This window comes from Topomyia yanbarensis, chromosome 1 (assembly GCF_030247195.1).
Source record: "Topomyia yanbarensis strain Yona2022 chromosome 1, ASM3024719v1, whole genome shotgun sequence".
Classification (NCBI taxonomy): domain Eukaryota; kingdom Metazoa; phylum Arthropoda; class Insecta; order Diptera; family Culicidae; genus Topomyia; species Topomyia yanbarensis.
Genome location: NC_080670.1, coordinates 163,850,128 through 163,865,826, shown reverse-complemented (window position 1 = coordinate 163,865,826; position 15,699 = coordinate 163,850,128). Strand labels below are relative to the sequence as shown.

The window sequence follows — 15,699 nt, the reverse complement described above, 5'->3', positions numbered from 1 at the left end:
CCTGTCATGTCAGGTCCACATGGTCATGGAAAGGCTTGATTTGCTTTTTGAGGTAAACCCACAATGCAAGTTTTTATTTGTCTATAGAGAATGTTTGTCCATTCCGTCATCAACATCTAGCCTAATGCATTATTATGATCTTTCCATACAATCTCGTACTTATGTAATCCCATCAGATACATCTCTTATTCGCGATATGAAATCCATTCCGGATTATATCCGTCCATCTCCAATAAAACTTTTGTGCGATGAAAAAATGTCTTCTTTCCCGCAAGAAAACATATTTTTCACAGACGGCTCGATGATGAACGACTCCACAGGCTTTGGAGTCAGCCAGCATGAAGCTTTCTTCAAACTGGAAAGCCCATGTTCTGTGTATACAACCGAACTAACTGCTATTCTGTATGTGTGCGAGTATATCCGGTCCCTTCCTCAAGGGAACTTTTTAATATGCTCAGATAGTTACAGCTCAATTAAAGCTTTGGAGTCGATAAAAATTAATAGCAAATCAGTGCAAGCTGTGATTAAAATACGAGAATCCGTCCACTACCTGTCTGAACACCAATCTAAAATATCTCTGCTGTGGGTTCCAGCACATTCCAATATAAACGGTAATGAGCGTGCAGACTTGCTGGCTAAGAAAGGGACTAGAGAAGGCAGTGTTTTTCATAGAGCAATAGAACCACAAGATTTCTTTCCTTTGGTCGATAAAATCGCAACCGAAAACTGGCAGCGAATGTGGACGGAAGGTGAATTAGGAAGGCACTGCCATAGCATTTTACCTACTGTGAATAGAACTCCATGGTTTTCCGGAAAAAACGTTGAGAGACCTTTTATAAAAAATATGTCCCGTTTAATTGCCAACCACTACACTCAAAATGCGCATCTTTTCAGAATAAACATCACGGATACAAATCTTTGCGAGTGCAGGAAGGGTTATGGTGACATAGACCATTTGATTTGGAACTGCGACCGATTCGATACTCCTAGGAATAATCTAGTACAAGACCTAATCAGCATTGGCCGAGAAACAAATGTACCGATTCGAAATGTGTTGGGGACAATGGACATACCGTATATGATGATGATAAACAATTTCCTCATGAATACTAAAACACAAATCTAACATAAGTCTAAAGAAGCTCATAACCTTACTGTTTAACTAAACTAACCTTTAATCAAAAATTCGAATTCTAACAATTTTCAAAAGATTTTATTTATTGTGCATTTCATATTCGGCTCTGTAATGGGAAACCAATGATCCTAATAAAATTATTTAAAAAAAAACATATTTGTCTTATATATTTTGATTATTATATCCATATTATTTATTTCTATGTGTTTCTACTCGTAAATGTATTTCGAATTTTGAAAAAATAACTTAGTGATAAGAACAACGTCTCGTCTTACTGCTAGATAAACTAAATTTGTTTTTTCTTTTGTTGTCTGTTAACCATAATCGGATATAACTCGATCAAGAATTGTTCAAAAGATTCTTCTCTCAAAAAAACGGTAAGCACCGAATTGGTCCAAAAAATAAGAAACTTTTCGTGTGATAATTCCCCAATCAGATGCTGTTGATTTTCTGGTGGGACCGCTTTTAAATTGGACCTCCGTTAGGTGGACCATTTTTTTCGAGAGTTGTTCTACTAGAGCTGTAGTGCTAGGGTCCGGGAAGGTCTATGTGATGTGATATTTAGTGTACGGTTGAGATATGTGCGGGGGTAGGAACATCACGAACGCGTGTATAATCGCGAAGTGCTCGAGCGTTTGTACGTTAACTTGTTTAATCGCGTGTGTGTTTGTATGTCGCATGTTCTAGCGTGTATGTGACTTCGGGTGTATAGATTTAATTTTATAACCGTGTTCCATTCGCAAATTTACGTGTATTTTTAGATGATCGCGTGCGGATGATGAATCTGATACTTAATTTTCGGTGTACGGTTCAGATGCTAGAAGAAAGTGAGTTCTAAAATATCACTAGAGCTCCCGATTATTTCGCCATTAAACGTGTTGTCTAGTGGATGTGAGCGTTACTTTTTGATTGGTCCAACTGAATGTATGGACCTAAGTTGCTAGGACGGAAGATAAAGATTGCCGGACGTGACTGATTCATGATCGCGCGAACACTGGCGTTTGTGAGTTCACGTTTGAGACTTCGTAAGTACTAAAACGATCGCCTTATTACCGGGATGTCATTAAGTTTGTGCGATAGCGGACATAGGTGTGCGTTGATGATCGCGAAGGGTTTAAGCGTTCGTATGTTAACGTTTTTATCGCGTATGCTTGAGTGTATAAATTCGATTTTGTAACCCTGCGGCCATTTACATATTCGCGTGTGTTCTTGGATGGTCTCGCGGACCGCCATTTTGATATTTAATTTTCGGTGTGCGGTTCACATTCTGACAGGGTGTGATTTACCTCATATCACTAGAGTTCCCATTCTTATCGCTAGAAAACGTGTTGTTTAGATATAAGCGTCTTTTTTGTTTGGTTCACCTGAAGGCTGCTAGGGCCGAGAAGAGGGACTTCCGGGCGTAACCGGCACTTGATCGCGCGTACACGGGCGTTTGTAGGTTCACTCTTGAGACCATGTTTGTGAATTTATGTGATAAAGCGTTCACTTAGTCACCGGGATGTTATGTTCACGAGATCGCGGGTGTAAGTTGAGTGGATGATCGCGAAAGGCGCAAACATTTGTATGTTAACGTGTTTGACGCGTGCATAAATTAAATTTTATAGCCGAATTCACATATTCGCGTGATTTTAGATGATTGCGAGGACCTTGGATCTGATACTTGATTTTCATTGTACGGTTCAGATGCCAGAAGCGAGTGAGTTCTCCCATATCACTAGAGTTCCCGGTCATGTCGCCATGAAACGTGTTGTCTAGTGTATATGAGCGACATTTCTTTGTCCAACTGTAGGCATGGGCCTAGGCTGCTAGAACCGAGGGTAGACTTCCGGAAGTGACCAATTCATAATCGCGCGAGCGGTGTGTTAATGCTTGAAACCGCGTTTGTAAGTTTATAGGTGCTGAAACGTTCACTTAACTACCGCGGTGGTTTAATGTGAGCGAGATCGTGGGCGTAAGTATGTGTGGATGATTGCAAGTGCATGTTCACGTTTGTAACCAGGTTTGTATTACCACTAGCCCTTGTACGTTTTGAATGAGAGAGATTATGAGTGTGTATGAGAGAATATGCAGTGCAACTGTTTTCAAACTTTGACACGTGTTGCTGTAACCTACAAAATCACAATATTTTGATCATTAACGATTTTTTACAGCCAGCCAAAATGGAAAAATGATACTTTATTTTCAAGTGGTCGCCATTTTTTTCTGGTGCCTCTATGGAATGTAATCTTTAAGATCGTTTTGGTTTTCTGCTTGTAGACGACGAATTGCGACCTGCATCGGGCCCGCAGATGAGGTTGGTTTTCAAAACACCTTTTGCTGGAGCCGTCATTTTGAACGCCATGTTTGACAATTATAAAAGAGGACCCCCTTAATCGTTCCTTAATTTATCCAATCCGATCTTCCCGAATAAATAGAACGACGAATTGAAAGCGGCAAAAACGAATCCTAGGAAATATTACCAATTGTTCTATCATATACGCCAGCTCTGCACCTATTCCCTGACCTGGCTCTTACAAATACTTAGACGAACACATATACAGATAGACATACGACTAGCGCTTAACAATTATACACTAGTACTAAAAACTACAATTATTACTACACTAACACAAATATGATTCTACTTTTACATTTCTTTAAATAGTTAACCAGTGAATGATGACGAAGTCGACCGATAACTCAACACACAATAACCAATAACTGAGAGCCGTGTCCACCAACACTGTCACTAAACTGTGAAACAAACACGGCCCGCGGCAAAAGTCAACCCACGTCGACCCGCCAGTCGGTCATGCCAGCGCGCACAGGCTTATGGCTGATCGTTAGTTAGAGCAGCGTATGATAAACATATAAAAATGGTCCATAAGCTCTCTCGGTCTCTTCGATGCACCACTATCGAGGTGTAATGCAATAACCACTTTATAACAATTAACTGTCGGAGGTTCTTTAAAATTTATGCGCGAAATATGCTTGATGATGTTTGCCATCCCTACCTAGGACAGGGCATTTCAAATGATCCCGAATTTATATAAAAACATTATACTATAATTCAACTGAAAAGTTTACTTGAAACTGCAAATGTTTTTCACAAAACTTTTTATTGTAAAACTTCGGTGTAGGTCCTATGATTTTTCCAGGTAATTTTGTTTCCTTTCTGGATGTCATAAAGTTGACATTTACATTTTTTAGTAAATATATTTTTTATGTTTGAACAAAATAAATCTACTTTACATTTCGAACATCTTTTATCTATTGTTTCTAATACTTCTAAAAATACAGATTTCATTTAAAAAAAATATGCTGATCAATTTTTCCTCGTTTGCTGTACCCCTAAAAATCTTGTTTTAAGCACGATCAGTTGAGTTATATTTTGACAGCTCAGCTAACCCCAGCTGGCATCTTTGCATAACTCTTATCTCAAGAGGACTACAACTATTTAGTACAGGCCACTTCACCATCTTTCCTTCCGACATTTGCTAGAGGATGCAAATTCTAAATAGTAAACAAACAAAAGTCGGAATTTCGATGAGCGCAGTAGCGAAGCTAGACTGTAATCGTGTGTTGATGTGACAGGCTAGTGGTACTCTTGGACCTTGGTAAGGAGCTTTAAATCACCACCACCACCTACGATCAATCGGCAGTATGGCGGTATGGGCAGGGGCGTTTGTTGAACCTGAACTTTAGCGTTAGTTTGATGGATGGAATCCGGCTTGCTTTTTTTCCTCGGCGAATGTTTCCTATAAAAAAAACTATTCACGGTTAATTCGGAATATTCGGCAACGGCTTGGATGCAGAATGGAAGTAGAGGGTAACGTTATTTTATTTCTGGCTATCAGTCAAAAGGATATTTAGGTGCTTTGTTCTGGTACCAGGAATGATGTATTATCATATCAGAAGCCTCCTGGAAACTGACTTCGATCATTTGTACTAAGTTGTAATTCAATGTCAGATTATTCAACTTCTATGATTGCTAGCCAAAATAGAAGGAATGATTTGATTAGAATTCAATGACGACAGCTAGAAACTTTGTGTACAAATTAGAAATTTAGAATATTTTGTTTGGATTTCATTTGCGTCGAAAACTGATTCAGCTTTCATCTAGGTCAGGACCCGTAAGCTTAACAACTGCCGTTGAACTAATCTCCAACCAGCTCGGGATTGGATAAAATTGACATTAAAAGTGCCACCTGAAAGTGTTGCTAGATACCGTGATTATAACAAGGGTGGTTTGCCGCACTGATTTTTGTTACAACAAATAGGAACAGATTTGTTTATTTGGGAAAAGAAACCAGCTGGCTGATCCCATCCTCTGTTTTAACCAGCAGTTTACTAGGTGGTAATTTTTAGGTCAACTTTAGTTTATTCTCTGCAATCAATTCTCGGATAGTTTTCCTGTGTAAGAAGCGTTTTCCATACAAGTACTCCTGAGCTATCAGCAACACGTGCGAAGGTTCGTCCGCACTGGAAACGGTTGAGCACGAGCATTGTTGATTTCATATAAGTCTGCGTGGAATTTCTCTTATCTTACATTTCTTGTGCTAATTACTGCGACGACCCCTACGTGTTCTGCGCGTCCTAAATGCCCAAACAATGCCCGTTGGGCAACAACGTAGTAGCAATCTAAATATTTAATGTGCGTCCATTATCTAACAAAATTTTTGTTCCAAATTCGTTGAATGACTGACCCCGTACGTGCTCACCCACCCAAACAACGAATCGCACCGATTATTATCTAACATTTGCGGTTCTCATTCTTGAACCAAACAAAGCCGTGCCATTCTGCACAGTTAACATTCTTCGGTATGATGTAACTTTGAATATGCAAATATTGAAGCGAGGAGCTGTCCCCAAACAGGTTTCGCTCATTCAGGTTTTTCGTTTGTCAGCGAATTTGATGTTGCTAAAATTAGTTTTCTATAGAAACAAAAATGGTACTATTCGTAAGAATCATACGGGATCACAATAGACGTCTCTCAATATTTTCTTCCTATTGAGAAAGCTCACAATAGCAGGCAGGTAATATTGAATATCACTCATTGTTTATTCTCTCTCTCTCTCAATTATTGCGGTGTCGTTGAAAACGATTTTAGAACAACTTAGAAAAAAATTCTGTCACGTTACAGAACTTATATTCGCTTCAACGTAACCAATGACAATTACCGCTCCAGAAGACAATTTATGGGCTGAAGTAGACCGCGCAGCATGAAATATATAGCACGACAAATCACCGGCCAATCTGCAAATCTCTGAATTTAAACAACAATGTTTAAAATTATGTGTTTTCAACGCTTCAAGAAACATCTGCGAAAAAATAATAAGCTTTGTCTCTTGAATTCTGCTAAGTTTTTGTGTGTGCAAATAAATCACCCAGCTAGTGACAGAACAATCGTCAAATTTCCGGGAATTCCAAAAATAACTTCGTGAATTAACACGATATGCATCGCAGGGTGAGAAGAACGGGGGGACAATCCATCTTCCCGATTAAGTTGCTGTTTACACTGCGGGGGATTTAATGACTCAATTAGCATCGTCCATGTGCAGCGGCGCTAAAAACAAATACAATGGTGTTCCGTCTTGGAAAAGGTGCCGGTAAAACCAAAACTGAAGATGCAACACGCCGATCTTGGGAAGTGGTTTGTAAACTAAAAATTGCATCCGCATTCGTTGGTGGCCATGTCAAGCGAAAAGACACAAAAGGAAACCTCGATAAGCTGGTTGCTCTTATCTGGAAATCATGATCACCATTTATATTTGTGTTTTGATTTTCTAGATTTTTAGATTGTGTACACGTTGCTATCTGATTTTTATAAGCACACAGGGTAGTCTGAGCAAAGAGAGTGCAAAGAGTCGGGATGACATTTGTATCGGAATCTACTCCTCCGTACTTTGTTATTGAATCCACGGTTGTAAGCACCGAGAAAATCGGTTTTCTCACATCAATTCTGTTCACAAAATGGACGAATGAATTCCCGATACATCACCGCTTACAACCGTGGGAGTATTACAAAATACAATACGGAGAAGTGGATTCCATTAAAAATGACATCCTGGTTCTTAGCAATCTCTATTCTCAGACCAGTCGATGCGTTTATAAAATTCAGATAGCAACATACACACAATCTACGCTATACGGAAAACCATGTTCAGAATCTACAAAGAAAAACAAATCTTGCTCAAAAACAAAGAAAAAAACGCAGATATCAGCATCTGGAGATGTCGGTCTCAGAAACCCTGAGAGAAGTGCTCTTTTTCCAATACGAACCAAACGCAATTGGCCATTTTGATCGAACCGGGATGTTCAGCGGGAAATAATGCATAATCATGCCATCGGAAGCATCTTAGGTACTACAGTTCTAGATAACTAGTGAATAGGTAGAATATCTTGATTTTCAAAGCACCTGTTGTTTTATTTATAGATCAACACTGCAAAAACAAAAACGTACATGTATGAAAAAGATAGTTATGCAATGTGCTGCATCTAGTTTATTAATTTAGTTCGTGAATGAAAGAATGCTTGGTTAAATTCACACATTCCCTGAAGCTGGTAGAAATTCCTTGAAGTTTCTACAAATTCCTAAAAAATGTGCAAATGTTTGAGTTCATCTAAATTCCCTAAATACCGAATACATTCCCTGATATTCACAAAACATCGCGGAAGTTTTGAAGCTTTTATTGAAATTTTTTGGATTTTCAAAAAAAATCATAATATATACTAAAAAATCAAAGATACTAAAACATCCTCAGACATTCTGAAAATCATATGAAACCAATACCAAGAACCGATACGGATTGCTCATTGATGCTTTTTTGACTACTTCTTCGGAAACTAATTTTCAATTAATGGGGGTTTTTTCGGTTTTTATTTTGTTTGCATTACTTTATTTATTTGATCAATTATCTTTAATTTATTCATTTTATTGATTTTATAAATTGTGTTTATTTTCCAATTATTAATTTCTTAATTTTGCTCATAAACATCAGCCACATTTGCGCAATTCATGAATGAATTTTATAAACTTTAGTGATGCAATTTATCTTATTATTTAATTAATTGTATGTTGTTCTTTTCGATCATTGTTTCTTTTTATAGGTTTGATTCCTTTTATTCATCTTGTGCCGACAACACCCCTTGATGCGGCGGCGCCGCTGTTTGTACACCGAAGCTGACATACGTGCACAGTCTGTCAAACGAGAAGATCTGACATTGAGTCTATGCGGGAATTGTCACACACGATCGTCATACCACGTTGCAGCTTTACGACGAACGTTATAGATACATTTGTTACTGATAACACCTGATAAATTTATTGCCTATAAATTACTACTTAAAACTATTAAATTGAATATTTAAAACTAAAATTGGAAAACTAAATATTGTAAGTGTTTAGATGAAATTATTGAACTTAAAATCTAACATGCAAATCATGCTTACAGCAATCTTTATTTTACGTAATATCCTACGATTCTACGATACGATTCTTCCAATACTCTTGGAATAGGTTCACTAAAATTGTGAGTAGAACTAATTATGTAATCCACCGCTATATTTAAAAATACATTATTTGTAGCTTGAAGCTTACAACAAAGGAAAACCGCGTGTTTGCTATCAAGACTTGGTGCAACATAACCCCACCAACAAAATCTTCAAGAATTTTATCATTATACGGGGTTCCAAATGGAAGAACATCGAAAAGTCGGAGGATACAGCTGTAAGTCCTGTACAAGGCCGGATACAGACGATGAGCAATGGGTCGCATGTGACCAATGCAGAATGTGGGAGCATTTTCGTTGTGCAGGCGTAGACGAATCGATTGAGAGTCGGTCCTACCTTTGCAAGGAGTGTACAGTGAAAGTAATTACACCAGGAATGAATAAGCTGAAACCACCGCAATCCGATGTCAGATCATTGCGATCGTCCACAACTAGATCGAGTTTGAGAAAGGCCAGTAAGGTCACCGAAATAACACCACGCCATTCAAAAGGTTCCCCGAGTACGACTTCGAGTACTCGTGCTGCTCGCTTGGAGGCCCAAATGAAGTTGGTGGAAGAGGAACAGTTGCTGAAGGAACAGGAATTGAAAGCCCAGGAAGCAATGAGGAAGAAAGAGTTGGAAGAAGAGGAACGTCGCCTACAGGAAAAGAAATTATTATTAGAGGAGGAAGCAAAGCTGCGCGAACGGAAATTGCAGGATGAAAAAGAGTTCCAAAAACAACAGCAGCTGATTCGGAAAGAGTCCTTGGAGAAGAAAAGTAGCATCATCCGACAGTTGAGTGAGTGTGGCAGTCGAGGTGAATCAATTCCCGATTCTGAGCAGCAAATCGAAATGTGGTTGCAACAATGTTCTCCCGAACCACTTGAAGATAAATGCCAAAAGTCAATGATGGTATCCGGAGAAGCAGCACCGTTACTCAGATCGAATGCACCTCTACCCACTGAAAAACAACGACAGAACGTATTTTGTCAGGGAATCTTGACTCGCAATCCTATTCAAAACGCCCCAATGATCAACCAGTCCGAGCAAAACCCTATCGCCGAAGCAGTGCAGACAGAAAGTGGCAATAGTCCGAACTACGAGATTCAACACCTCGGTGGCGCATACCAAGCGCCCAAGCAAATGCAAAACCTCGGTCGCACATACCCAGCATCCAAGCAAAAGCAACATTTTCGTGAACCGACAGTACCAGGGGTAGAATCGGATTGGCATCGAAACATTTACGGGCAGCATCAACAGATTCCAAATGCACAGCAACAATTCTACGATGGAGTACCCCAATCTGATTTACCTAGAGGTCGCTTGGGTCAACCCGACCAGTTTCATGCGGAACCGGTGGTCCACAAAGCGCTCGGAGCGAATCAAATGGCGGCCAGGCAGATAATGGGGAAAGAGTTACCACCGTTCTCTGGAAATCCCGAAGACTGGCCGATATTCATATGTAGCTTTGAGCAATCCACAGCAGCGTGTGGTTACACGGATACCGAGAATTTAATCCGCCTACAGCGATGTTTAAAGGGGCATGCACTTGAGTCGGTGCGGAGCAGACTTCTGCTTCCTACCAGTGTACCGCATGTCATCAACACTCTGCGTACGCTATATGGTAGACCAGAGCTACTGATACGAACACTTATCGAGAAAGTTCAACGTGCTCCTGCACCCAGACACGATAGACTTGAGACTGTGATGGAGTTTGGATTGACTGTACAAAACCTTGTGGACCATTTGAAAACAGCGAATCAGTTCATGCATTTGTCTAATCCGGTGCTGATGCAAGACCTAGCAGACAAACTTCCTGGTTCGCTGAAGATGGAGTGGGCTGTGTACAAAAGCAAACATCCGTGTGCGACGTTAGCAACATTCGGCGATTTTATGGCAGGACTAGTATACGCAGCGAGCCAAGTGTCTTTCGAGTTACCGAGCTCAGGTAGAAACATCAAAAGTGAGCAACGGAGGTCAAAGGAAAAGGGCATGGTACACATTCACTCGTCTGGGCCCACAGTTTCACCAATCGCTCCTATTCCACCACCAATCGTTAAAAAACAAGGAAAGCCATGTGCTACTTGTGAACGAGAGGGACATCGAGTGGCTGACTGTCGTCAATTTAAGTCGTTTAGTATAGATGAACGGTGGAAATTCGTGAATCAGAAAGGACTGTGTCGCACTTGTCTTAATAGCCACGGAAAATGGCCTTGTAAATCTTGGCAAGGGTGCGGGATCGAAAGTTGTAGACAGAAACACCACACACTACTCCATTCTGATTCCACCGTACCTTCTGTAAATGTTTCTGCCAGCCACCTCACGCAGGTCAACAATCTCTTTCCCATGTTCCGTATACTTCCGGTCGTACTATACGGACGATCGCGAAAAGAAGTAGTATTTGCCTTTGTCGACGAGGGGTCATCCATAACACTTCTGGAGGAGACGCTCGCTGATCGATTAGGCCTATCTGGCCCTGTAGAACCACTAACTCTACAATGGACGGGCAAAATATCTCGAGATGAACGACAATCTCGAAGAGTAGAGCTGGACATATCCGGTGAAGGAAGCCCAAATCGTCACAGTATGTGTGAAGTCAGAACTGTTAGTTGTCTGGTATTGCCTCCTCAAACGCTGAAGTACGACGAGCTTTCTAAAATTTACCCGCATTTGCGCGGACTTCCTCTGAACGACCATGACCTAGCCCAACCAAAGTTACTGATTGGATTGGACAATCTCCGGCTGACGGTTCCATTGAAGGTACGCGAGGGTGGACCGACGGATCCCATAGCAGCGAAATGTCGATTAGGTTGGAGTATATACGGGTGTACTGCAGGTTCATCGAAACGGAAAGCGGTTATCAACTTCCACGTAGCAGCAGCTACTGATCCAAGCTTGCAGTTGAATAATCAATTACGCGACTATTTTACACTAGAGGATGCGGGAGTCGTTGGGCCAAGTGAAGGTCTGAAATCGAATGAAGATCTACGAGCGAGAGAAATAATGGAGCAAACTACGCGGCGAACGGAACGAGGTTTCGAAACTGGACTTGTATGGCGAGATGATGAACCAAATTTTCCAGATAGCTACGCGATGGCGGTTAGGCGTCTACATTCTCTAGAGAGGAAACTAACTAAGAATCCATATTTGCAAAAACGTGTTTGGGAACTCATCGACGAATATTTGCGAAAGGGTTACGCACACAAGGCCACAGAGGAAGAGCTGAAGCATGCCGATCCAAAACGCACATGGTTCCTACCTCTTGGTGTCGTTGTACATCCCAAGAAGCCAAACAAGGTACGACTTGTATGGGATGCTGCTGCAACTGTCAGCGGAGTTTCCTTCAACTCGAAAATGCTGACGGGACCTGACTTACTGACGCCTTTACCAGCCGTTCTTAGCCGCTTTCGTCAGTTCCCTATAGCAGTGTGTGGTGACATCCAAGAGATGTTTCACCAGCTCTGGATCCGTAAGCAAGATCGTTTGGCACAATGCTTTCTCTGGCGGAACAGTCCAGCGAATCCAATCGATGTGTTTGTCATGGACGTTGCAACATTCGGCGCTACATGTTCACCAGCTTCTGCGCAATATGTAAAAAATGTTAACGCGCAGGAGTTTGCTGAAGTTTACCCACGTGCAGTCACTGCCATTGTAGAGAACCACTACGTCGACGACTATCTTGACAGCTTCGAGACCGTCAACGAAGCCGCCGAGGTAGTGAAGGATGTTATTCATGTCCACTCTATGGGAGGTTTCGGAATTCGTCATTTTCGCTCTAACTCGCCAAAACTTCTACAAGAGATTGGAGAAAACACTCCAGATGAACCAAAGGACTTGATGCTGGAAAGAGGTGGTACATCTGAGTCTGTACTTGGGATGACTTGGAATCCTGCAGACGATTGTTTTTCGTATTCGTTCAATCTACGAGACGATCTTCGTCAAATTCTTAATGAACTTCACGTTCCTACAAAGCGTGAGGTTCTCAAGGTCGTGATGAGCCTTTTCGACCCGCTTGGACTTGTTTCACACTTTCTGATTCATGCTAAGGTCATCATACAATCTACATGGACGTCTGGCATCGGATGGGACGACCCTATCGATGCGGAACTCTACCAAAAATGGTGCAAATGGGTCGAGCTGTTTCCTAAGCTGAATGAACTAAAAATTCCTCGGTGCTATTTCTCGACATCCCCTTCCAAAAACTACGAACTGCAAGCGCATACTTTCGTAGATGCTAGTGACGTCGCTTATTCCTGTGCGGTTTACTTCCGGATAGTACTTAATAACAGTATTAAAATGGTACTTGTAGGAGCTAAAAGCAAAGTAGCACCTATTAAGACGCTCTCTACTCCACGTCTCGAGCTTAAAGCTGCCATTCTTGGATTACGATTCGTCACTACTCTTCTGGAGAACCATACACTTGCGGTATCTGAACGATTCTTTTGGAGCGACTCCACAAGGGTATTGGCCTGGATCCGTTCAGATCATCGGAGGTTCCCCAAGTTCGTATCGGTGCGAATAGGCGAAATATTGACCTCGAGTGAACCACACGAGTGGAGATGGGTCCCGTCCAAGTATAATGTATCCGATGATGCGACAAAATGGAAGGCGGGTCCAAATCTGAATGCTGATAGTACATGGCTGAACGGACCCCAGTTTCTACGGTTATCAGAAGATTTATGGCCAGAACAACCGCTCACTACTACATCGGCTGAAGAAATTAGGTTGGTTCTCGTACACAGCCACTCGCACCCACCCGTGGATTACTCCCGATTCAGCAAATGGTCAAGACTACACCGTGCAATGGCCTATGTTATCCGCTTCACAGATTCCGTCCGTCGAAGGAATATTGGGAAACAACTGCAACTGGAGCTTCTCACGCAGGATGAGTTAGCACGAGCTGAAATTCTTCTGTGGAAAATGGCTCAAACGGACTATTTCTCAAAAGAGAAAACGATACTAGAGAAATCAATGGGACCTGTCGAAGCAAACCATTCAACCGTCCCGAAAACCAGCTGTATTTACAAGACCTGGCCTTATATGGATGAACATGGGGTCGTGCGTATGCGAGGTCGGATTGGCGCGGCTCACTACTTACCATTTGAAACTAGATACCCCGTTATCCTTCCGAAGCAACATCCAGTGACAACTCTTATCGTGGATTGGTATCATCATCAGTTTCGCCACGCCAATCGTGAAACAGTTACCAACGAAATGCGGCAGCGTTTTGAGGTTGCAAAATTGAGATCCCTGGTGCAGAGAGTGGCCAAGAATTGTACAAGGTGTCGAGTTTTTAAAGCTACCCCTAAATCACCGGTTATGGCACCACTCCCTGAAGAGAGGCTGGAGCCATATGTACGTCCCTTCACGTACGTCGGCTTGGACTATTTTGGGCCTGTGTATGTCAAAGTTGGACGCAGTCAAGCAAAGCGATGGATCGCTCTCTTTACGTGCCTGTCCATTCGAGCCGTGCATATGGAAATAGTACACAATCTAACCACGGAATCATGTGTCATGGCCGTCCGAAGATTTGTTTCGCGTCGCGGTTCTCCAGCAGTGTTTTACTCGGACAACGGCACCTGCTTCCAAGGAGCTAATCGACAACTTCAGGAAGAGATCACACGTAGAAACGAAGCACTTGCAACCACCTTCACGAACGCGCAGACCAAGTGGAAATTTATTCCTCCAGCAGCCCCACACATGGGCGGAGCGTGGGAGCGTCTCGTTAGATCCGTGAAATCAGCTATAGGTTCATCACTCGATCATCCTCGTAAACCTAATGATGAGACGTTAGAGACCATCATTTACGAAGCAGAAGCGTTGGTCAATGCTAGACCATTGACTTACATACCATTGGAGTATGAGGAGCAAGAGTCACTAACGCCCAACCATTTCCTCTTGGGTAGTTCGACAGGTAACAAAATCGAACCTGCTGAAGTACTAAAACACGCAACACTCCGCAGTAGCTGGAAGATGGCTCAATATATTGTCGGCGAGTTTTGGAAGAGATGGGTGAGAGAATACCTTCCGGTTATAACGCGTCGGAGCAAATGGTTTGAGGAGACCAAGGAACTCGCTAAAGGTGATCTTGTACTTGTGGTTAATGGGACCAAACAGAACCAGTGGACTCGAGGGCGTATCGTGGAAACTGTTGTTGGTCGGGATGGAAGAATCCGCCAAGCATTGGTCCGAACTGCCAGTGGTATTATTAGACGGCCTGCAACAAGACTCGCGGTGTTGAACGTCGATGAAGGATGTAAACCTACCAACTCACAAGAGGATCCAGAACTTCACCAAGGTTTACGGGTGGGGGTATGTGCCGACAACACCCCTTGATGCGGCGGCGCCGCTGTTTGTACACCGAAGCTGACATACGTGCACAGTCTGTCAAACGAGAAGATCTGACATTGAGTCTATGCGGGAATTGTCACACACGATCGTCATACCACGTTGCAGCTTTACGACGAACGTTATAGATACATTTGTTACTGATAACACCTGATAAATTTATTGCCTATAAATTACTACTTAAAACTATTAAATTGAATATTTAAAACTAAAATTGGAAAACTAAATATTGTAAGTGTTTAGATGAAATTATTGAACTTAAAATCTAACATGCAAATCATGCTTACAGCAATCTTTATTTTACGTAATATCCTACGATTCTACGATACGATTCTTCCAATACTCTTGGAATAGGTTCACTAAAATTGTGAGTAGAACTAATTATGTAATCCACCGCTATATTTAAAAATACATTATTTGTAGCTTGAAGCTTACAACAAAGGAAAACCGCGTGTTTGCTATCAAGACTTGGTGCAACATAACCCCACCAACACATCTTTTTTGTCTCATAGTTTTTTAATTATTTTGTAATTCACTATGAAAACTTTATATATACTATATATCATATTTTTGCTTGTTATTCTTTTTCTATTTTTTATTTTATTCATTTTATACTATTTAATACTTTTATTTATTTAGAATTTTAAATGCTTTAAGACTTTTCTTCATTTTATTTATTTTATACTCTTCAATCATTGGGTACATGTTATGTATTTTGTTAGTTTTTTTTATTATATTCATT

At 41.3% G+C, this 15,699-nt stretch overlaps 1 protein-coding gene across 1 annotated transcript; it reads left to right on the top strand.

Annotated features, from left to right (window-relative positions):
* Nucleotides 1–9,005: 9,005 nt before the first annotated feature.
* On the top strand, nt 9,006–14,945 carry LOC131676064 (uncharacterized). The gene has a single exon (XM_058955191.1). It carries the CDS (start codon nt 9,006–9,008, stop codon nt 14,943–14,945), a length of 5,940 nt encoding a protein of 1,979 aa, XP_058811174.1.
* Nucleotides 14,946–15,699: the final 754 nt, after the last annotated feature.